Source organism: Falco rusticolus, chromosome 4 (assembly GCF_015220075.1).
Source record: "Falco rusticolus isolate bFalRus1 chromosome 4, bFalRus1.pri, whole genome shotgun sequence".
In the NCBI taxonomy this organism is placed as follows: Eukaryota; Metazoa; Chordata; class Aves; order Falconiformes; family Falconidae; genus Falco; species Falco rusticolus.
Window position 1 is genome coordinate 56126250 of NC_051190.1, and position 24802 is coordinate 56151051.

The window sequence follows — 24802 nt, forward strand, 5'->3', positions numbered from 1 at the left end:
TTAGCCTATCTTTATTAATGTGCTGTTGGGCCGCTGTTTCCAGTGTGATCTTTACATTTACTCAGCAGAGGGATTTCATACATCTTTTATGTGCCTTGCCATTATTGCAAAAAGGCTTAAACTGTGATGCAGTGGAATTGTTCTTCATGCAAATTCATTAGAAATACATGTGACTGTACAGATCTACCTTTCCAAATGAGAATTTGGGAGAACAAGTGTGTATTTATAGGTCCAGTACCACTGTATAACCATATAATCTTTAAAAGGAAAGAATTTTTTGATTCTTGTTCATCACCAATCTTCTTTTTCTCTGGTGTCTTACCACCCACTGCATTCTCAGCACAAAATTGCTATTTACCACTGCCTTCCTCTTCTTGCCAGGCTTTATTCATCTTCAGTGCTCTAAAAACTGTAAGCTTTGCAGAAAAACACGAAATACAACTGCAGATATTTTCTGACGGTGAATAACTGAACAAAAAGGAAGGTGACCAGTGGAAGAAAACTTAGTGCTGTCTTCTGAAATACTTTTATTTTTGCTTGAGGAGGGATAATATCTCAGCTACTCAAGTTTAAAAATAACTCAAAGTGATTTGAAGTCGAGAGTGGTTTATTCTGTTGTTCTTCTCCCACAGAAGTTGCGTTCTGCTTTAGGATCTGATCCAAACCCACAAAAGGAACCTTTCTGATGTCAGTAGGCTTTGGTCCTCTCTCCTAGTTAGTGTACAGTCTTCTTTCCTTTGTACTTACCTTGTAGTAGCAGGTACTTAGGCTTTTTGGGGTTAATGTGATGTTACAATATGAGATGGCCAAGGGGAGATGATTTTTAACCGCTGTCGTCTTGATTTGGATAAGACAATCTAACTTACCATACGGTAGAAATGTATCTTCCAGAGGTACGCAGCAGCAATGGTGCCTGTTGTGATGTGGTCCTGCCACAGCATTCTTGTGCTGGTGAGTTGTTCAGACTGGGTCTTTGTTTCTGCAACACAGAATAGTAAGAGGCAATTTTCCTTTCGGTGTTTGCATTTCCTGAGTGGCCAGAATAGTTTGAGTTTGACAACTTGGATACCGTAATAGTGGCAACTGTTGCCTAATACCATGCTTTTTTCAACACTAGCCTGCAACGTCCTTGCCACTGTAGAGTGTTTCGTAGGGTACGTGGTTTGCAACACACAATGTTTCTACTGAAAAAGACAGAATTGGCTTTATTTTCTGCAGAGCCTGCATCAGCAGAATTGTCTTTTCTATTCTGGACTGGTTTTGTTGTGATGTGAGAGTCTGGATATACATACATATATTTTTTTTTTGTTTTTATCTTTTTTTAAAGAAGTCTTTGGTTTATATCACTGTAACAGGTCCAGCAGATGAATCTTTTCTACATTGTTTCAGCAAAATGATTAAAAAAGAAAATCCTACCATTTACATCCAGACATTCTGGAGACTCTTATTTGCTAGCTAGCAGACTTCTGAAAGTCTGCAATTTTGGAGCTCCTTTAGAATATCTGACAGTCCTTGGATTCCCAGCAGTGGTGGTTACTGGTGTTGCAAGTGGGTCCAAACATTCCCAATTCCTTCCTGTTTCTGGTGACACAGTCCTCTCTAGCTATCACCATAGTGAGCCAATATAAAGTGCAAGCTGCCAAATAAAAGTGCAAACCACTTCTGAGCTATCATACCTCTTGAATTTCATGACTTCCCTGTTTTTTAGAGTTAAATTCATTTGCAATAACCTAGTTCTGGTTTAGCCCTTCTGATGGTAGTTAACAGTGGCAGAGGGAATGAGATGCAGATTGTGCCGGCTGCTCAGGAATAAGAATTGAACCCTAACTTGTGCTTAGGATTTTATTTTATTGTTTTACTGATATTTCTTAAGAGCAGGCACTTTCTTATCTTCATAGCTGGGACTTGGATAAAGTTAGTAAGATGACATTTGAGAAGATGGTTTCAAAGTCGTTCCTAACAGCAGAATAGCGCAGTCTGGTTGTGCCTGTTTTAACCCACTGGAAATCAGGGAAATTGATTGGGAAAACATTGAATAAATCAGCCAGGTAACAGAATAAAATTTAATTCCATTTAAGCTTTCTGTTGACCTCAGATGGCAGATGTAGGGGCACAGTTTCCAACTGGAATTTATAAAGCAGTGTTTGGTGTGAAATGTGGTAAATGCTGTGTGTGCTGTGTAAAGGACTTGCTTTTACAGCTGGAATGATTTTTCTTTGAATGGCATTTCCTTTACCCTCAAAATGACTGCATGGAAACTTGAGGTAAGATATACGCAAGTTCAAATACAGCACATCACAAGAATATGCTGATGGCACTTGGAGAAGTTTCTATTAGTATTATCTTATTTAAAAGAACTTCTAATTGCTTTTGTGTTTAGAACAATAGATCTTACGAGACTTCCTGTAACGAGGGGTTAGGTGCAAGTAACTTCACTCTGAACTTTTTAGGGACTCATTCACTTTTCAGAGAAAAAAAAGGATAGTGGATACACACATGGAAGATTTCAGAGCAAAATCACTGTTGCAGAACATGGGTTTCCAGAAAAATACAGATTGTAGTGCTGATGAGGATAGTGATCAGTCTAGACATGCTAAAACTTCAAGGTTAGCAGGAAGACAAGATGCCTCTGGGAACAGGAAAGTGCATCTGGAAGATGATGAACCCTAACGATAGGCGTTTGCTAGTGCTTGTTTTAGCCCTGTGATTTCTATGCAACTTTCTTTAATGTCAACTTTCAGTTATCAGAGTCTAGTATTTTAGTTCCTGCCCTTGGAAGCCTCTAACCTAAGTGATCTGGAATCTTTCAGCATCTTATTCTTTTGAGTGATGATTTCACTGGTGTTTCTCAAATATTGAAAGACTGCTGAGAAGGTGCTCATTGCACTGCTGCTGGAGTGATGCAGAGGGAAGCTTGGGACTGTCCTCACGTGAATGCCAGTGCTTGCAAATTGTAAGGAGGGGTCTTTTGTTGCAGTTGATACCTCAGTTAGGGTAACATCTTTAAGCCATGGAATAACATAAAAGAATATGGAGTAACTCGGTGGCTCCTGAGTAAGTTTACAGTTAACCATGTCAACTGAGTTTCAAGATTTTTCAAACCAGTTGTGGTCAATAATGTTCTTTTTTATGTCAAATAGCTCTTGAATTTCAGAGGCTTATCCTCCAAGCCTGTTATCTTGAATGCCATTTTTTAAATTGATTTTGACTGCTAGTACTGTGTTTAAAAACGAGTGTGTGGGGGTGTGTGTGCATAAAACTGCATTATAGAGTATGACCCATTTCAGGTCTAAAATTTGGCAACACATAAGCAGTGTAGTTTGGAGCAAATTAGGAAGAAATACTTAAACAGTTTTGTGTTTACAGTTTCCTCATGAGACTATTTTTTCTACAAGGAAAGTCTCCTATCGTCTCTTGAATGACTTGGTTGCCAAATCTTTTGTAATGCTCTTCTCTGAACAACAGGCTGTGTCCCATTGCTATACCTGCACACTACTGGTGCTGTTCACAGATCCTGTTTTCCATGTCATTCTTAATTGTGTAAAACATCAATGTTACCTTTGAAAGCATAGTTTTCACATAAAAGAACGATTTACTTTATAATACAATTAACCAGTGAGTGCATGGGGCACCCTTCAGACTGTGAAAGATGCTTCAGGTGGGGGTGACGCTGTGCAGGGTGCGAACACCCGCCTGCAATGCTTCCTCTGGGGTGGCTGGGCTGGTTAGCGGCGCATGCTGCTCGGTTTGGTAACACTGCTGTATCATCGGGAACCTGTCCAAGTTCCTGTTAAAGCACTGAACGTCTCAGTGATAGAAGATTACCAAGCAAAGCATATTCTGGTAATAAAACATTCTAGAATAAGGGGCTGATAGCTCCAGTCTGCAGGATGCACTTAGGACAGTTAAATGTTATAAGGCCTAGTAAATTTTTATTTACCCAACTTTGTTGCTGCAAATATTAGCAGGATTCTAATTGAAGTTATTACTTGTTATGTATGTATAAAACGGAAATAAAGGACTGGCTGTGGGAGGCAGGTTTGTACAGTAGCAGGTCTGCTGGGGGAGTGCAGGCACGCTGTAATGTGACCAGTGGGCTGTAATGGAAAGTGGAATTTTCCTCTCTGCCAGCCAGCACTGAAAGCTCTGCTATCCCCGGTAATTAAATGGTGGACTACAGACTGTTCGTGTACCCGCACTCTTAGCTAACTGTTGCTCGTTACTCGTTTATTAGGCAACTGCTCATGCGTAACTCCATGGTTTAGTATTTCATAGGTGGCTGGGAATATGAGGGGAAAGAGGGGACAGCCCTTCAGTTTGCTTGGGATATGTTCTTAATGAAATCTTTTGTTTGTTTTCTTTTCAGACTTTGGCGTTAGTGCGTTTCTGGCCACTGGTGGTGACATTACCAGAAATAAAGTCAGGAAAACTTTTGTGGGCACACCTTGCTGGATGGCACCAGAAGTTATGGAACAGGTGAATTGTCCTCTTTGCTGATCTGCACCTGGAGTTCCCTGTTGTCATCAATGGTTGTATTGACTTCAAATTAAGATGATAATTTGGCATCCTGTAAGGCTTTCTTAAAACCACAGGATTTTCTTTGATTTGCCTATTGTAACCAGGCTTGTACTGGAGCATATTAAGTGTTCAGGAGGCTTTTGCCCTGTTGCTTCTCTTCAGGCCTCTGCCTAAGATGAGACAGCTCAGCTGTTGCATAAAGATTAACCTGCCCCTCCCTCTTGCATAAATATGAGGTAGAATATAAATAGTTTCACATGTGGTAAATATGCACATATACAGCTTGGTAACATGCTCTTCTGCACTTGCAAATGTGAGAATCTGGAGCAGCTAATCGCAAGATGTCAGAGTGGGGAGTTGTTACGGTAAAATAATGTGCAGTTGACTTGATTCAGGTTTTTAGTTTTCTCTTGGCTTGTGAGTATCCAGGTTGTAAATGCTGAGAATTGCTTGCCTTTCCCCTTTCCTCCTCTGCTCTTATGGCTAGCTAAGAGATTTACTTCTTGCCATGTGGAGGTATGTCACTTTTTGTCCTCCACTACTTCTAGACTAAACTATAGAAGCTTGTCTCTGTGACTTCTGGTGAAGGCCACAAGGAAACTTTGTTTAATGTAAAAATATCATTGCACACTTCTGATCAAGATCCACAAACAGAATTATGCCACAGTCCTGACAGTGATTGCAAATGCCCTGTCTATTGTATTGATGTCCAGTGCCATAAGCATTCTGAAAATTATCCCTAATCCTCTTAAAAACAGTTTGACAGAGGGCTGGGCTCAGGGTTTGAGTTTTGATAGGTGTGCCAAGCAGAAATACAACTAACTAGAAATGTTTTTACATTTTTCCTTCAAAAAAATCTTTTTAGGAAAAAAACATGGGAAAATACTGTTTTATATTAGTAAACCCACCTTGTTTCTTTTATCTTTGCTGTTCACAATTAAATATTTTGAAGCTTAGGAGGAACTTGAATAAGACCCCTGCATACGTGTATATCTCAAATGAAATGCAGCTAAACCAGTGGTAGAACTTCAATGCATTTTTTCGTATAGCTAAAACTTCTTGAGGGATTGAGATAATTTTGAGATAGCTTATACTATTGATGAAAGGCTTTTTTGATGTTTGGCCTTTTCAGTGGCTCCCCGTGGCGGCACTGAGGGGCTGGTGCATTGCAGCACTCCTGCAACCTCTTCAGAGTGCAAGTCTCACACCGTACATGACGCGCTCCCCAAGTCAGGAGCTGTCTTTGTGAACTTGCTTCTGAACTGCCTCACAGTCATGTTATTTTGGAATTTTTGATGTTGACTTAAAAATAAATAAAAATAGAGTATTCAGTGTTTTGGAAACCAGATTAGAGTTGCCCCTTGCTTTTCTGCCCTTTATGTCCTGTCCTGGTGCACAGGGCACAGCAGGATGGCCAGGACCTAATAGTGCTTCTCCAGGCTCATCGTGGTTAGGGTTGCTGCAGTCTGCAGGACAACAGGGGAAAAAAAGATCTTAAGAAAGGTGCTAAAAAGGAGAAGTGAAGGTTTTAGTGACAAAGGGAGGGTTCTTGATGAAATACATGTATTTCTGAAGAAGGGAGGTTTTTTAGGGAGTCAGGTACTTCCATGAAGGCTGTGCGCATATAACTTGTTACAAATATTAGATGGTAAGGTGGTACTTTGGAAGTGCATGTGAAATCTCTCACTATCCATGTGTATCATCTTGCTGTCTCCCAGCAGGTGTCACTCTGAGCCGCTAAATCTAACCCTGGGAAAAGGATGAAGGGATTGCTGTAGATTAGCCTTCGATATGTAGATATTATTGACTTAATTCCATCTGGTTCAGCATCATTGAGTTCCTTTAGCATGTTAAAACATGATAGCCTGGCATTGTCTTTTAATGTATGTTCACTTGACAGATTTATGGCAAAAGTTGATGAGAAAAATAGATGCTGATATAAACTAATGGCAGGGTGGTGACTAATATGTATTGGACAGATGTCAAGATGAACTGCTGTAAACTGTTTTGAACTTCATAGCTTTAATTTGAAAGCAGAATTATATGATACAATTTAAAACCCACTAAACAGTTAAAATCCCAATGGGGAATGGGGAGTTGTACAAGTGTATAGATGTGCTGCAAGACTAACCGAAAGATAAAGCTAAGAAATACTCCCAAATTATTCTCAAAATCTAAAAATAGTGTGAGAGGGGGGAAAAAAACCCCCACCCTTACAGCATATTTTTTTCTTACACTGTGTCCTTTTAAATTGTACTAGATATCTATGCTTTTTTAGTTAAATGACTTAATCTGTTCATAATCGTGGCATCCATAAACTGAGGCACTTCAAGAAACCTTTCAGACCTTTACGGCTTATGAAAATGATGCTTACAAAGTTGAAGAAATTAGTGCAAGATATAAACTCCTGTTACTACAATAAATTTGAGTTCAATTATAGTATATGAAAAATGGTACAAGAGTGGCTTTTGTTTGTTTGCCAAAATTCAAGATCATCTTAAAGGTAGTTTGCGGAACATTTTTGGCTTCATCACAATGAGTGCCTTTCTAAAGCTTGTTAGGTTAGCTGAACACAATACCCCTATTAGCTTTGCTCTGATTGAATATTCATTTTTCCATAGTCTAGTGAGAAGAGACACAAACCATTCTAAGCAGCCAAAACGCTTTGATTTTTGTAGCTGCTCTTGAAGTTAGTACATAATGTCTCTCCCCTGCAGCAGAGAAAGCAAGTGCCAAAATATTACCTAATAATAACAACGAGGAAGTTACTGCTTTGGCATATGAACTATTTTTTCCTGTGCATGAGGGGAAGTAAAGGCTATAAATTTTTCTGAACAAGCCTGTGTTTAATGTCAAGTGCAGAAGCTACTGTTAATTAGTGGAGGGAAATAATAGTCTGCAAACAGGAATGAGGGGCTTTTGACTGAGCTGGTATGTACTGAAGTTTCAGGATTAAGCATGTTTGCAGTCAAATTGATTAAGCGGTTGACTAAAAGTGTAGTGAGGTCTGTATGTCCCCAGGGGATAACAATCCATCTATTAACTATGAGAGCTTCATTATGCTCTTTAATGACTTTCTGTATCTTTGTGTAGAAGTCGGAGCCTGGTTTAACCCAGTGCCCCTTTATGTTCTACACATGGAGAGGTTTATGGCAGAGCAGTCCTAGCTGCACAGTCCATAACCATATCTTCAGCAGGCTGACTTCTAAAACACCTCCTTGAAGGTATAAGGAGCTGGGGGGAGAGGAGGGGGAAGGTGTTCTTTCCATCTCTTTGACATTATAGTGCTGGTCTTTCCAAATTCGAGAGGAGAGGAAGGAAAGGGCGAAAGGTTGTGTAATAGGCTAAAGAAAGGGATTGTAGTATTGCATAGCAAGAGGCACATGCTAACATTCTTGAATATTTTTCAGGTCAGAGGATATGATTTCAAGGCAGACATCTGGAGTTTTGGGATCACTGCTATCGAACTGGCTACAGGGGCAGCTCCCTACCACAAATACCCACCGATGAAGGTGAGCAGGTCTCCAGATACTTGTGCAAGATAAAGGATCAGTGTGTTTTGTGGAAGTTTCCAAGAATTTGGCCAGCATGCTTTGTTGCAGAGTTTGTCCTCTCAACTTGCACTTGTGGATCACGATGTTCTTGGATTTGTCTGAAGGCACTTTTTAAAAATACGCCACTTAATCAGCATTGTCTGAAACGGCAGTTCTTATTTAGATTATGAGTCTCACCAGGGTCACCATTCTTGAGGGGAACGCTGTGTGTTTTAGTCCCGGAGCCTCTGAAGGCAGCAGATGTTTTTAGGACTAGAAATAGCGGTTCCAAACAAGTTATCTGGCATCCAGTAACACTGGGATGGTGAGCCATTCCTTCTCCTACACTGACAATCCTTCTTGATACCTCTCAGAAGCCCTGTTATCAGTTAATCCAAAAGAATCTTACTTTGTTTAATGCCAACGCAGTTCTGTCAATTACTGGACCAGTGGAAAGTACCACATCAGTATGAAATGGCGCGGTATCAGCAACGCTAATATTTTATTGAAGCTGAGGTGGAGGAAGTGTTCTTGTATAAACACTGATACTTCAGAAATCTTTTTTGAATATCTTGAACTGTACATCCCCTTATAGTTTTGCTAACTTTCCCTACTGCCTGACTCTTGAACCAGGAGCTACTTTCCAACATGCTGCTCTTTCAGGGAGTCTACATCTTAAGAGTTGACCCCATCAGTTGAGGTCTGAAGCATCCTGTCTTACTGAGCTTTGAGATCTTCTTTCTTAGCCCCTTTGTGAGATCTGATGGGGTTCTGTCTCAGTCACAAAACTTTGAGCCCCTTTGGCACACCCTCCTGAAGGCTGCTTTGCTTCTGCTTCTGGGTTTCATGCTCCCTCGGGTCGAGGAGGGGTGGAGAGCCCTTTTAGTAATCTCATAGCTTATGGTTAGACTAGTTACCTGAGATACAGGCCTGTGGGTGCTAGGTCCCTCAATTTTAGGCATACTATGGGGCAAGCTTTCCTTCTCCGAGTCTTTTAACTGTTGGAGTGCTATGCAAGTTGGGTGTCACCTCTTTAGGACCTGGGTGCATCCCCTCCCACTCTGCAATTACAATAACATTCTGGAATCCAGTAGCTCCTAACACATTAGAACAAGCACATCCATGTGATGCTTTAAATGCCAGGACTTTTGCACTGGTTTAACTCTTGTGGAACAGAATTAATATTAAGATTTTTGTCACCTCTGTGCAGGGACTGTTGCTTAGCTGAGTGATTTGGAAATGCCATTAAAGTTCATACCATATCAGTGATTGTAGCAGAGCAGCAAGGCGTTCAGGAAAATGTTTTGCTGCTTTAGCTGTGCTGTTTTCATGGATACTTCCTTCTGTGCTGTAATTATTGGTAGCATTTTGCAGCAGCTTCTGTAAGCTGTACTTCTGTTTATTGTGTTTTGAATGCGTGGGTTGTAGCTTTCAGTGCAAAGATCACCTATTTAGTATCATGTGTTGTTGTATAGTAGATGGAATTATGCGTTTCCAGTTCTATGAGGTGTGAGTTCCAGTTGTGCAGCCTGCAAGAGGACTTCTGCCTTTTATTTATTGAATGTAATTGTATTTCACTGCAGATTAATTTTATTAAACAGCAAAATGACACATGCATTAAGTGGCCCTCCAAGGAGAGTGGAGGAAAAAAGCATGGAATTTTGTCATGGACTGTATAATTTCAGCTAGATTGATGGGCTCTTGCTGCCCTAAGCAATATAGCTGTTGAAAGCTATTTAAATGTGCAATGTGCTGCTTCCTTTTCTAAAAATAGATATTCATCTGTATGTAGGTGACAAGTGAAAATGGAAATGAGTAATTTTCTCCCTTTCAGAATATCTGAGTGATGTGAAGGAAATAATCAGTTTGGCTTGATAGGTGCTTGTGTGAGAAATGTCTTCACCTGCTCTTGGATTGGTACATGGAAGTGAACCTTCACATATTTTTTTTTTTTTGTTGCCTTTCTTTTACATTAATTTGATTTCTAGCTAAGAAATATCTGCAGGGAGATCTAAACAGAGCCTTTGAATCAAATGCCTCGCAGAACTGCTCGTCTCAAATGAGGAAGGCTGGTAGAAGTTCTGCTGTGCTTACACCTTTAATCACACCAAGCATGCCTGAAAGCACATCCCAGCCTTGTGTTTGTGCTGCACTGTGGGCCAGGAGATGTGATTGAAAACAATAGCATAAATGATTGGGTATAAATTAGCCTGGCTTCTCAAGGAAAGGAGGCGGAGGTAACTCTCTGTACCCTGTTGTATGGGTCTTGAACCTCTCAGCTGACAGTCAGAATTTGCAGAGGTGTAAATGTTTTGAAAATTGTTTCTACAAAGTTAGTGAATGGGGGAAATGGAGAGGAGAGACCCTATAATCACCTTGAGGAAAAGGTAGGTGAGTTTTTGCTCTCTGATGAATGTGAGGAGACTACCTAAATTGTAAAAAAAACTTTACTCTGAGCTCTGGCTACCGTCAGAGAGCTGTTGTGATGAAACGGTCCTTGTTGACTCAGATGCTTGATGAAAATGCTTGTCCAAAATACAGTGTTCCCAAGATCTGTTTCTAACAAAGGCCAAGAAAAATCTCACTGCCAATAGACATAATTCTTTCAGGTTTTAATGCTGACGCTACAAAATGATCCTCCATCTTTGGAAACTGGTGTGCAAGATAAGGAGATGCTGAAGAAGTATGGGAAATCATTTAGGAAGATGATTTCATCGTGCCTACAAAAGGACCCTGAGAAAAGGTAAGATCAGGTAGCACCCCCAACACAACAAACCTGAAACAAACCCACAAAACTCACTGTATTCCCTATTTTTTTTTAAAGCTGGTACACTGTCTTACCCTCCAGTGTTTCAGTCACAAAGGACACAGCAATCTTGCTGTGTGTCAGCAAATTCTCTTGGCTGTCCTTAATTTTGTGGATAAATGTCTGGCGTTGTGCCTGGCCCCGGGGCACACATCTTCCATTTGGGTTAATGAGAGTGCATCCCAGTCCACTGTGTGTGTAGTGTCATTCTCCCCCTCTGCCACCTCCAGCAGGTGACAGCAGTTCAAGCTTTGTACCCAGGCAAAACTGCTCTGTGTTTATAAATCAGAAATCACATGTTGGGCAATATGTGTTGACTTGTGAAGCTTCATAAATAGACTTTTTAACGTTTTGCCAGTGCAAAGAAGGCTTTCAGTGTAGTTTTGACTTGCTTAATTGTAAGTAATATTTGGCTGGGGGGGGGCGGGGCGGGGGAAATCAGGAAAACCACTGGTAAACTTTACCAACACGTTTTCGTCAATACAGGTTGTTTAGAGTGACCTGATGACACTTTCAGTCTTCCTTGTGACAGTAGCTTAAATAGTCAGTGGTGTTAGAGATACTGCCAAGGAAGGGGGTGTTGCATATGTTGTGGTTCCTAGGATAGCATGTTATGTCATTGCTCAAAGCTGCATGAGGGTCCAGCTGTCGATGGCACTGTTTAAAACCCACAGCCCGTCACATAGGATGGCTCAGACCTGTATCTGTGGAGGACAGTCATAGTATTTGCCAGTTTGTGAAACTGAAGGAATGTTCATCATGTGTTAAAATTAATGTTCCTTAAAAGACAAAGGTAAAGAGAGACACCTTCCCACAGATCAGTTTTTGTAGCTGTTAGTTTTCTTTTTTTCCTCAGTAAGCAAACTAAGCAAACTACTTCTGGAAAGTCCCTTCATAAAATAATAATAAAGACATTTTTCAGTTCCCTTTTGTGACAGATCCAGGAACAAAGGCTTCTCACGCTTTGTGAGATGGGATCTCTTTCTTCTAACAAGCTCTACACTTGAAATGCTTAATGAATCCAGTGGAGTGCTTGATAAATGCTGATAGCAGGGGTTTTTTTCCCAGCAGGATGTTTTTCATCGGTTCTAAAGCATATCCTGTCCCTGCAGGTTAGAATGTGTGCTGATCAGAATTAAACATAATAGCTTTGAATCGTGGCATACTCCTGCTTTCTTCTCAAGCACCACTAACAGGCTTTGTCATCATCCTGACTATGGGAGCAGGAGGTCAGCTGGTAAAGAGCAACTAGCAGAATCAGATATGCTCATGCATATTGTGTGGGTTTGCAAAGAGGAGAATTTAGTGCGATTGTTTTTTAATTATTTTTGGGGCTCCCTTGCTATAAGGTAGATGATTTTTTTGTTAGAACAGTCTGAGGTGAAATAAACCCTGTGATGAATGGCCTTTGCAAGGCAATAATTAAACTCTATTACTATTTAAGCACAGTTTACAGTGTGAGAAATGCTGTAAGCTGGTACTTTCTCGTGTTGATCTGAGTTGTCAGAAAGTTCCTTCTAAACTGACCAAGGGATGTCTTTTTTTTTTTTCCCCCCCCGTATTTATCCTAAAGCCATACTTAAAGGGGAAAAATAGTTTGTACTTGATCATTTTTTATTAGACAAAGATTGATCATCCTGCCTGTGCTTAATAGAACTAATTATGCACATATAATCAGGTATCTCTGAAATAACGCTGTTACTTGGACATGGTGAGTACTGCACTCCTGCTGCTGGTGATGATCCTTCATTTCACTTTTGAGCAAATTATTTGTGTGATCTATCAAACTATCTCTAAGAGACTCAAGTTCTGTATCAAAATAGGAGCAATTTCTCCCCCCACCCCCTGCCTCCCAGTTATTCACTGCTTTTGAACAGAATAAACTTTGATCAGGATACACTGAGTGTTTAAAAGACTTCTGGTGTAAAATTTATTGGGAATACATTGACTGATTTTTGGGGGAATTGTGCAGGAGAAGCTGATGCACTTACGAGATGCCATGTTACAACAAGCAGCAGCAACCTGGATGACTGTTGTGTTGAAAAGGAGCATTTGTAATTCTTTTCTACATCTGTTTTTATTGACAGACCAACAGCAGCAGAACTCTTAAGACACAAATTTTTCACAAAAGCGAAGGTAAGAAAACACTTCCTAAACTTTGTGCAGAAGCTGTGGAGAGGCCTTTTCCAGAAGTATGATAGGTGTCGTAACAGCTTTATTGGCAGTTGTGGGCTGTTTCACTTAAGGCCAGCATAGCTGAGTTGAACGGGTCATTGTGAACGAACAGACTGAAACTCCTCTCCTGTACCTCCTTGTGTATGCTGCTATTAAGACAAATTATCTAGAAATTCTTGAGCATTTAAATGTCTTTCAGTGGCTTTTGGTTTTTTTTTTTTTCTTTGCTTGTAATGGTGCCATTGTGGCTGCCTGTCCAACTGTAAAGGCCTCTGTAGCAGTAAATGTAACTTATATTTTAGTGTAAACTCTGTAATGAGTCTGTATGCAAAGCAGTGAATGAGGCCCACTGTGCAGAGGGCTACCTAAAACTATTTCACCCTGTGTTGCATTCTGGACAATGAAGATCCTGTGATGAAAAATAGTAGGAGACTCCCATTTCTAGCCTTGAACTTTCTAGAATTTCTAGAAAGTGAACTGCCAGTGAGTGTTTATGTAATTACTGCCTGGAGATTAGTGCATATGCAATGTGCAAGGTCTTACTGTGGGAGACAGACAGAAATAATACAAGGGAGAATTTTATTTCCATGGGAATGAGGAGATATTTCCTGTTTGTTTATTTTTTTATGGTATATTTGTGATCAAAATACTGGGTTTTATAGCAGAACAGAGATTAAACTGTTGAAAAGATACCTGATACCTAGGATAGCACAACACCATCGCCAATTAATCAAAGTAGTTTTCAGCTTTTGGGTTAAGGTGCTTAAATGGAAGTGGCCACATCTAGGTATCTGCACAGGAGCTGAATGTCCTGTTAAAGTTGATAGAAATCTTAATAAGTGCAACCAAGGGAGTCTAGAGTGATCCAGTTTATGAAATGTAGGAGTTTGCTTTAGGGCAAGTTTAATTGATGTCCAGGCTCTTGACAGTATTAACTAGGTTTTCATTGTCCATGATGGGATTTTAGGTAACTGAACGGTGTGCATCTGTGCATACTTGGATACACACTTGGTGTCCAAAGTAACAAGATGGTTTACACATTGCTGACCTTTCTCTGTTTGGTTTTGCAAGTTCCAGTTCATGTTACCTACTTCGTTGTGTGTAAAATCTTTCATGCTTTCATTAAGCTGCTTCAGAGTAACATATTAGCATATGTGGTGATAGAAAGTTAACATTACTATAGATGAGGCAATACTTAAACCAGCAGCCGAAGCGAAAATGTGTGTCAGTTAACACTCAGTGTTAAATGACTTTCATACATCAGCCACTGCCAAACTGACAGCTGTAACTTGACGATGGAAGAATCCAACTTCTGCACTTCTGTATTGATCTATATATTTAAATAGAGTATGTTATGTAAAAGTATGTTTTGATAATGCTGCAAGCCACTTATCAGGAGCTGACAGTGTATGTCTTGAGGCTTTCCATCCTGCATGCAAGAAACCATCATGGGGGAGTTCTGGGAGCACTTTGTGGGCAGAGATGGCAGGGCTATCCAACCTCACCTGTGTGAAATACCCAGCCAGATCCCATGCTCTTGCTGGGGTGCTTGCCTGGCATGCATCCCCTGCAACCAGCAGTTTGGCTCTGCAGCCAGTGGTTGGAAAATTGTACACTCAGGAGCCCACATGTTAGCCGGTCCAGAGCTTGCTGAAGAGGAGATTTAATACAGTAAAGCATCACAGCAGATTCCCAATACGTAATCTCTTGGGATCACTGTATTTACTTCCTCTCTGAACATCGTGTGCTGTATGTTTTTTCAGCTGCTTGAAATCCTGCTGCCCCCATTCCTTGGTCTTGTTACTCCAGCATAGAGGGGTTCCTGTGTCCTGGCCTGCCTCACATCTGAGGTTTGCCTTTGACTGTAGGACAGGCATAAATTTAGATGTAAGATAAAGCAAAGGGGCTAGATCCAGGTGGCATAATGTCTGCGAATGGAAGAATGCCAAATGTCTCAGCAGTGTATCAGATGCTGAAGTACATTCTTCAATAAATCTGGTAGAATTTTAGTTGTTAGTTCCACATCACTTTGCATGCGGAAAGTGGCACTAGCTAACTGAAAAGGTATTTAGGATGAAGCATCATATACTCCAGATATGTCCATGATGAAGCATCATATACGTCCAAAGGAAGAAAGTGGTTAATATCTTTGGGAGAGTGGGGATGAACATTTAAAACACTTTCTGTTAGAAATAGCATAACAGTTTCTTATCAGAGACGCTGAAGGAATCAAAGGGCATTTTCAGCAATGCAAATGTTTGGTGTTGGTTTTTTGTGCAGAATAAAGAGTTTCTACAAGAGAAGATGTTGCAGAGAGCACCAACAATCACTGAAAGATCCAAAAAGGTACTGAAAACCTCCTGTGTTCTTGCGGTTAGTCATACTAGTATGTTATGCTTGTGTTCACATTTTTAACGATAATTACTGTGGTATGGCATTCTCTAGATAGAACTAGACATTTCAATAAAGTATTCGTGTATCCCGGCAGGTGGTGCGACCTGAAGATGCTCTTGTGCTCTGTCTCCTAAAAAAGATAACTATAGAAATTGTCTGCTTGACTTACAAGTTTTCTCTCTTTGTGCTGAGTAGGTCCGGAGAGTCCCAGGTTCCAGTGGACGTCTTCATAAGACTGAAGATGGTGGCTGGGAGTGGAGTGACGATGAACTAGATGAAGAAAGTGAGGAAGGCAGAGCAGCAATTTCACAGCTCAGGGTGGGTCCTCAAATTCCAGTAGCTCTGTCTCTGTTTTGTTTTCTAACTGTGATACATTAAATATCCCTGGGAAGCCTGTGGCCTTGTTTTAAGTATGATACACAGTAAGTTGTTATCCCTCCCCTCAAGTTCATAGACAAACCAGAGAGAAAGCAGGCTGAAGGTTGATGGAATTGTATTGATCTGGGGTTTTTTCTGTCATCGTTCTGGGGCTCAACTGGTCTCATTCAGGGATGTTGAACCAAATTAGGAACATGAATTCAGACAGTCTGCTTCCAGCTCAGCATACTAATTCACTTGAGCTACGATATTCTCTTTGCTTTTAAGGGTGCTGACTGTTTGAGATGTTCTTATGGAAGTGTCAGGAGAGGTTTTGTCCTGCTGGCCTCTCCAGGATGGAGCTGAAATCAATAGGGCCTGTGCTTATGGCAGATACCCGAAACACTCAGGGACTAGTTCTGTCCCCTTGGTTACACTGACATCAGTTAGTCCTAGTAGATGATGCTATGGCATCCCTGTGATTGGTCTAGCACTTGAAAATGCTCCAAAAACCACCATCTCCCTCTCTCCACAAAAACTCCCAAGCCCAGACAAACTCCCAGTAGCACAGGAAATGCATAATAGAAGACTAAAAGATTACTGGGGAAACACAGTCCAGAAATTTATTGTAATTGGCAGTGTGGATTTTGACTGTAATGGCTTGCCTATTTCCCTTTTTTTACAGCTTGATTAAGATGCATAGTTCACTTAATTCTGTAATTCAGTTGGTGAGACAGTAAAGGATTTTTAGGGGAAGTTTTTCAATTTGAAAAAGGGGGGGGGGGGGGAAGCAGTATTGGTTTGAAGCATTTATCCCTTTACAACTTTTCACATTTCTCTTTCATTGGTCTTCCTTCTACTGGTGTTCTGTATGGACACTTAAATATTGAAAGCCAGATTTTGCATCCTTTGAAATGCTTGGGTTTTTAAAGGCCACTATTGATCCAGGAATTCCATACTTCATGGCAACAGCTATTGTGACTTTTTAAAGACCTGATTGTACCCAGCTTTGTATTGCACAGTCAAGGAGGATCTCTTGGTACCAAGTGGCTACTACTGAAATTCCTGATGCTTTATGAGCGGGAATCTTCTAAATTCCTTTTGTAGGTTAAAATGTGATCAAATTTTAGGAAGCAGTATTGTAGAAAAACCTTAACTCCGTTTCAGAGATTACTTAGAACTTGTTCTGTCTTGTCTTAAGCTCAGGGTACTATGACTTAATACTGTTTACTGTGTTTTGAACGGTACTGACTTGTTTCTTTCCTCTTAATGCAGAAAAAAGCAGATTGACACGCATGTTTACAAGCTCCTTTTCAAGCCAGTTTGGTTTTTTTCTTCAAACTTTGGCACATTTCCTTGTACTGCTCTCTGTTCTGATTGCTCTAATTTGGGTTGTGCTTGACCTCTACTTCTAGGTCTCCCCTTCAAGAAACCTTTAGGATGGGCGTTGGAGCAGTAGGTCTCAGTTCAGTTACCTAAAGGCAGATGTATACTGCCATTTTGGAAGCACCAGTATAGATAAACCACAGACCTCTGGGAGACCTGTACCTTTCTGGAGGTCAGGAAGGGCACCATGGCACCTTAGACCTCACTACATGTCTGCCTGGGTACTTGAATCCTGCCCTCGGTGTCTTTTCTTTGCACACCTTTGGAGTCGCTTTCTCCTACCTGAAGATGAAGGGATAGGGATGCCTGTGCATCTCTGGCATTTGATCCTTTTTCAAGCAGTCTTATGACTTGTATCCAGACTGCCAGTGTTTGGCACAAATACGATGGTGTTATTGAGGACTAGTGTTTATCATGTGGTTTTGGCCATATTTCAAACACAGGGTATAAATTCCACCTGTCTGTAATCGCTCTGCAGTTTTAACTAAGCTGTAGGATGGAATAACTTGTGTTAACTAGGTGTCACCTTTTATTCCTGCCCATTGCACTTGGGGTGGAATAAATGATCTTTAAAGGTCCTTTCCAACCCAAACTATTCTGTGATACCATCTGTAACTGCGTTTCGTTGCTGTCAGCCTTAAAGTAAAAGGATACCTCACAGATTGACTTGATTTGCTAAAATACTTAAGTATTAACATGCACAAAAGCATCTACATAAAGGAAAAGTGTTTGTACTTTTTGCTTGTCTCCACTTTGCAGGCAAAAAATAGGGTGAATTTAATGTGTACAAATACGTATTTTAAAAGTCTCTTGCTAGGACTGCACCTGAAAGCAGTCAAATATTTGTTATAAACAGAGCCAGAAATATCTGCTCAATTCATTGAATGTAACGTTGACCAGCAAGTCACTGTCTTTTGGATATAAAGACTTACTGAGCTTCTTTCTTCTCTGCATTTACAACCTTGAATTCAAACTAAAGCAATTGTGCCATGTGGGCTCTTAAATCATTCACCTTCTGTTACTCAATAAATCTGTGCAGTGGCATGCCGTGTGGTCACATTTCACTGGTTACTCACATCACCTCTGATTACACAAGCAAAAATAAGTTAGAACTAATACATTTCAGCACATCCCCACAGTCATCCTATTTGTGCCTTAATTAGGTAAATGTCTTTTATGATTAGTCCAGTTTCCTTTCCGTCTGTTCATATTTTTCCTTAGTTTACTTCTGTTCGTCATTTATCAGGGTTAGTTGTTAGCTGTGGGGCAGGGCTACTGTTTCTGTACTTGTCTGTGCAGTGTCTAACACACTGTGATCTTTCAGACAAGTTCCTTTTTGAGTTATTCCTTGAGGCATCTGGGTACTCTCATATATGAGTTTTGTGCCTGAAGGAACGGTGCTGCAGATGTGGAGCATGGCTGTTTATCTCTGGGAGCAATGCCACGTTTTTCATCTTGCCTGCTAACTGTCAAGTGAAGGCTCAGCATATTGAGATGGATTTCAGGCTTTACCTTTCCAGCTGCATGACTTTTTTTCCTGACAGCCTGCACATAGACATAGTCATTGGGGAGGAGCTGTTCCCTCTCCTCCTGTCCAGAGGGCTTTTTGCAAGTTGCTGTTCTGAGAATAAGACTTTCTAACCTTTTCCTGTGTTCTATGTTACAAAACTGCTTTCTGATTGGCATTCGTTAAGGTAGTGGCATTGGTTAGTGCATGAACTGGCACAAGATACGGTGGCATGATGAGATGTTCTTCTGTTGAACTTGTTCTGTCCTAATCACAACCTGTCTTTTAGACTGTTATGTGGAGAAGGAACACTATTTTGTTAATTCCAGCATGGACTGAGCCATCCCACCTGTTTGTCTCCACGTGGTAATGGGACATGCTAGAAGTCCAAAGCTGCAGGCTATCTAAATGCAGGGCTTTTCCAGGAGTACTTGGCAGTCTTCTTCCTGCTGACGTGAAATAGCGAACACAGTTGCCTTTGTTTTACTGATAAGCAAAGATCGGTTGCGTTTCTGTGACTGCACTTTCCCCTCCGTTCCACTAATCTGTTTCAGTGCTGAACTTGTGTACACCTGTTGGTTTTCTGCTTTCTTTCACAGAGAGCATAATATGATGCAGAGTCCAAGGACAAGGAGAGAAGATGAGAGATTTCTTTCTGTAAAGTAGCACAGTTAAGGCTGGTTTCTCCCCCCACCCCCCAGGTTTTGTATGGTTTAAACAAGTTTGTGAAATAGCTCCCAAAGTAGACGAAGGGGATTTGTTTCCTAGTGGAATTCTGCAGGGCAGATTTGCATGGCTTATCTTTTTTTCTGCAGGACTTGGGTAGCCTAAAATGGATTTTGCCATCTTGGTGCACAAGTAATTTGGTCCAGTCTGAGTGGTTATCAAGAGTACTGGATTTTGCTAATAGTTAACAACAGTAGCAACATAGGGCATGGTATGCCAGTGTGTAAATATCAACTGCAAGTTCTAGAACAGGACTGTATGTTTCTGGGTGGTATGATATGATAAAGTTGCCAATAAGTTGTGTGGTGTTCCTTTTATTGTGCATCTTAATACATATGTGGAACTTGAAAGCAATTATGTAGATTTCATGTGTTCAGTAGGGTTCTGACAAGTCCTTCTAGTCAGTCAGTTTCACTTTTGTCTAGGCAATGACACTTTTTTTCTGTTTTTCAGTCTCCCAGAGTGAAAGAACCTGTACAGAATTCCGAGGTAAGTTATAATTGCAAATGGCTTGCCAAAATGATGACTCTTAGCTATGGCTGTATTTTCAAGGAACATGTTTTTATTAGCCTTTGGAAACAAACCTGTGTGAAGCAGAAGCTAGTATCTAGCTGAGTCTGCTTGAAAACCTCCCTATGAAAGCAATCATTGGTTGTGTAATGCCAAGAGGTCTTCCTGAGGTAACTTTGGTGTGTATCTTTTCAACTTTACTTGCTATGGCAAAAGTCTATGTGTTGTAAGATGATGTATTGGTCATAAGAATAATCTAAGCAAAACAACCTCAACAAAACACAACTTTAAAATGTCGGTTTTGCATAGTCTAATTCACTGGTTTGGAACCTGTGCTCAGAACTGTGAAATACTTCTGTAGTAGTATTTGATAGCAAACAAAACTTCAGCTGCAACTTATGATCTGCCTTCAGTTCTGTCCTGTGTTTCTTACATTAGGAATATTAGTATATAGTATCTTTCAGTGATAGATGCTGCTTATCTTTCAGAGACTGTGCTATGTCTTTCTTTTCTCTGTGTGGAAAGATAAACAAAGCTGACTCCTAGAAATCAGTCTTTGGTTAGACTGTCCTGTTCTTCCTTCATCTGTTTCCAAGGTTTGATTATAAAGGGGGATCTTAAGAAAAATAAACTCTAAATTCAAAGAAAAAGCTGAGAACCAGAATCCCTTTGGAATTAACTTCCCCATTGTGATACATCCTTTGATATATATTGTGATTTGGAGGTCTGCTGCCCGGAATTTCAATACTCAAGGCGATTTATATTTCCTACAACTTAGCGGAGTAACTTGCAGGGCACTCTGAAGAACTGTCATCAAGTTTACAGTTCTTTGGCTATCATGCCAAAATCGGTTTCTCTGTTCTGAATAACACAGTATCTTAGCTTTTTATTCTCCTTCACCAGTGAGTAAAACTTGCAAGTCTCAGGGAAGAAGGGGTCCCTGGACATAAGGATACATTAAACTCCTTGAATGCCAGCTTGGGATCAGGTTTAGTGTCCTGGAGAATGCCCTTGGTGATGCACTTAGAGAAGCAATTTGTACATTAAATGAGCACTTCTTGGAAATCTGGTGCTTGAGTCAGAACACTTGAGTTCCTTTTCTCATTAAACCACCTTTTTTCTTGCAGCTATTCCCATCAGCTGAGCCTCCAGGTCCTTCACTCAATGCTGCAGCACAGGCATCTACTCAACTACCTCAGGCTGCAGGACAAGTACCTGCACAACCTCAAACTGCTGTACCTCCACCTAGTCAGGCTCCTCCAGCAGCCCCAGCAGCAGCCCAGGTAAGATCAGATGGAAACCCTTCACATCGGCCTTCAGCTTTGCACTTAGCTATTCTATTCCAGACATGCTAAAGTGATGTGAAGCCATGAAAGTTGCTTGTCCGGAGTTGATTTAGTGCTGCTGCTTCTGCAGAAGTTATAGCTGGCCTGGTGGCTTGCAAAAGGAAGACAGTCAGTGGCGTGTGGCAGTCTTCCATTCTTATTCTGTGTGTGAGCAGTGACTTCTTATGCTGTTTAGGGAGTGTACTCTGGCTTTTGAAGCAAGGCTAAAGGTAATAAAAAAGGAGAGTATCATTTCAGCGGAAGCTGCTTGTTCCTGGTATTTAAGGTGCAGCACAAACAGGCTCAGGTTGTGTGTCTCGGCATCACTGGCATCTATGGGATAAGAGGGGAGAGAAAAGCGAGAGGAAGAAACTAGAACATACACATTCTCCAGACATCAGAAAAGAGACAGGAGGTCTAGGTTAAAACTGTCCTTGTAGCAGTCAAAAATTGTGGAGAAACTCCATCTTTGGGAAGCTCTGAACCTTGTGGTGCTTTCAAACACTTCCATTTCAAGCAGAGAGGGAAGAATGGACCTTTAGGGGGGAAGTACAGGGGAAGTGAAAGCTTGATAACTCTAATTCTTAGCTACTTCACCCCAAAGTGTAGGATATAGGTCAGATAGGCAGGCATAGCGAAGTCAAAAGGAGCTCTGACTTGTGTTAAAAAGAGAAAAATGGCCAACCCAAATCATTACTGAGACACTTGGAACATGTCTTGTGGTTTGCTGGAGTGAAGTACTGCAGAGTTTGCCAGACTCCTGAATGATGGCACTGCTTTCATATAAAAGACACCAATGTTCATATTTGTTGGTAAGGAGAGGCTGTTGCTGTTGGAGGTGGGGCAGGCTACCATCACCCTTTGGCAGACCGAAGGGGAAGAGACTTGGCAGTGTTGGTCAGAAGAACAACTCTTAGGGCTTACTCCTTCCTAGAAATGTTTCATTATTTTTATTTTAAGGAATATAGAAAGATACATATATCACTTCACTGCAGTCAGCTCATGTTCTTGTTTACAAAACAGTTAGAGACAGGGCGTTAGTCATTTAAAAAAAATAGTGGAGTTGGGGTCTGACATATTCTTGGCTATATTGAAAGTAGTTTAATGCTTAAATCAAACCCCTTCAAATCCCTTGAAAAAGGGCGAGTGTTTAATCCCTGAATTTTATGCAGCAGTTGAAACACCAGCAGCACTGAAGGCCAGGACTCTCCATTCGGTAAAATGAAGTAGCAGTGTTGGTCTTAGTGAAAGTGTTTTGATTTGCACTAGCAGAGTATCTTGCTCCGTGCCACTAGTGCCCAATAGCTTATTTGTTTGGTAGCTTGTCCTAAGGTGAACTTCATACCTGTATCAGTGTGTTCTTCATAGCTCTTTTTTTGTCAATATGATGTTCTTTACAGTGCTCTGTATCAGTGTGTTATTCTTTGTAGCTTGTTGGTTACTGTTTTGCAGACCTCTGGGTTTCTCTATGAACCCTTGTTTGTTTTCACTGACCTGGTAAAGCTTTCAGCTTCAACAGAAACGAGATTGTGATCAGAAGCCCTGAGCTGCATTGCTGGCGCAAGAGCACCAACAGATGGAGTAAAATACTTAAAGTCTTAAACAAAGGGTTTATTTTTTTTTCTCTCATGAAAAAGCAGGTGATCTAGATGAAAAAACTTGGTCAAGACCTCTAGACTTAAATTATCAGCCTAGCATTGTGTCTGTCTTGTTACTGCAGATTTAAAACCCCTGCCTCAGCATGGGCAGTACAGATGACTTGTGCAGTGGAAGAGCTGACCCTTCTCTGTTTTGTTTGGTGGGTTTTTTTGGTGGAGATTGATTAACGATTAGCCCTTTACTGAAAGTATCACAAGTGCTGTAAAGATGGACACCTCCTGGATGTTTCCTATTGAAAAGCTGCTGTTGGCTGATATAAAAGGCTTTGATTACATGTTCCAGTAATCCAGTAATTACTCAGAAGTCATTTAAAACTAAAATAAGCAGCTATAAAATTGGTGCTAAATGCTCTTAAAAGCCTTTGATTTCACAGAAAAGTAACGGAGAGTATATGCTAATCTGCCAGTTGAATTATTTTCTAGGTACTCTTCACAATTTTATCAGGTTTTAAAATCAGTTGTTTGGGGCAGGGATTAAAACACAGGAGGTCTTGAAGCTGTCGTGAGTGCATAAAAACCTTAATTTTAGATGCAAAGCAAGCAGTCTTTTTATATTTAGCATGTCTTCTGAAGTCTCCTGCCATTTTGGCATTTCTCAAAGTTGGATAGCTTTTACTCTTTTCAAGGCAATTGCAGAGAGAACATCCTGGGTTACTATTTAAGCGTGAATGTTTCGTTAGTCTGTCATCGCTGGAATCATGACGCTACAGTGAAAAAGACAAGTTAAACGTTGTTTGTATTTATAGCTGATCAAGGTTATCTCTAGTTTTAAAACCAGAGGAAGTGTTGATCTGCTTTAAAATGGTGTAATCCTATTGCAGGCCCCACCTGCTCCTGCTGCCGCGCCGGTACAGGAAGATACGAAAGTCCCCATCAGCCTTGTACTAAGGTTAAGGTAAGGACACAAAACTGACCTTGCTGTCAAAGTGAGCCTTTGTAGAGAGGGACACTGGAAGAAGACTTCTGCAGTGCATCTTGCCATCTGCCTTTTAGTTAAAAAGGTGGTGGTTATTGGTTGTTTGCCAACTTGGATTTCATCCACTTTTCTGAAATTGGGACCCAGAAAAGGATGTTTCTCATCCACTTCTTCAGTTTGGCAAGCGCTGTGTACTGAAAGAGGTTTTAATATTTGTATAAATGTTCCCAAACTCTTTAACAGTGGGAAGGAGTAATAAGCTGGATTCCCTACAGGGCATTGAAGATCCAGGGGTTCTGGCCTTGTGCTGGACAGTCTTATTATTCAGGCACGACTTCAGCCAGTTCTGGGAGTGAAGAGCTTTTACCCAATTCAAGGCATGGATTCTGGCCTGTGTTCTTAGGCAAAAAAAGGATTCTAAGCACGTTGTACCATTGTTACCTATATTGACATTTCTCATTTAGGGAACCTGCCAACAACCTGTAGGCATCCTGGTTGTTGATAGGCATTGGACTGGGACTTCTGAGCATCACCTCCCAGTCGCTCCTGGGCAGTTGCATAATGTGTGTGTATCTGCAGTCAGTGAGGGCTTCCTTCCTCTCAGAGGTGTGCTCCAGGGACTTTTCTGCTGACCCATAGGAGTTGCTGAGACAGTGGAACAACGTGGCCTTATACCAAAGAGGTGACGCTCACTTATCCTGGACTTCAGCCCACTTGGGCTCTGTCAGGTCAAGAGTCAGGCAGTGCGGAGAGCCCTGCTTCCAGATGCACGCACAAGTGATTAGTTTCTGCCCTTTGAGGGGGAAGGGTGCAATGAATTGGCTTCTCTTCCCAGACTGATTATTCAGTGATAGCGCTTTCTTTTGAGGACCAATCGTTTCAATGAAATGGTCTCTTCTATATAAAACTCTCTTCTTTCCACAGGAATTCAAAAAAAGAGCTCAACGATATTCGATTTGAATTTACCCCAGGGAGAGGTGAGCTGGTGGGA

The 24802-nt window shown here is 40.9% G+C and overlaps 1 protein-coding gene across 1 annotated transcript in view; it reads left to right on the forward strand.

The window, feature by feature from the left end:
- The window catches only part of OXSR1 (oxidative stress responsive kinase 1), a 73508-nt gene that overhangs the window by 43708 nt on the left and 4998 nt on the right, over positions 1-24802 (forward strand). Inside the window, exons 5-14 of the mRNA XM_037384949.1 lie at positions 4367-4476; positions 7929-8030; positions 10661-10794; positions 12945-12993; positions 15313-15378; positions 15622-15744; positions 19856-19891; positions 21040-21195; positions 23717-23790; positions 24736-24788. Coding sequence (XP_037240846.1) covers positions 4367-4476; positions 7929-8030; positions 10661-10794; positions 12945-12993; positions 15313-15378; positions 15622-15744; positions 19856-19891; positions 21040-21195; positions 23717-23790; positions 24736-24788 — 903 coding nt within the window. The remainder of the gene's footprint in view (positions 1-4366; positions 4477-7928; positions 8031-10660; positions 10795-12944; positions 12994-15312; positions 15379-15621; positions 15745-19855; positions 19892-21039; positions 21196-23716; positions 23791-24735; positions 24789-24802) is intronic.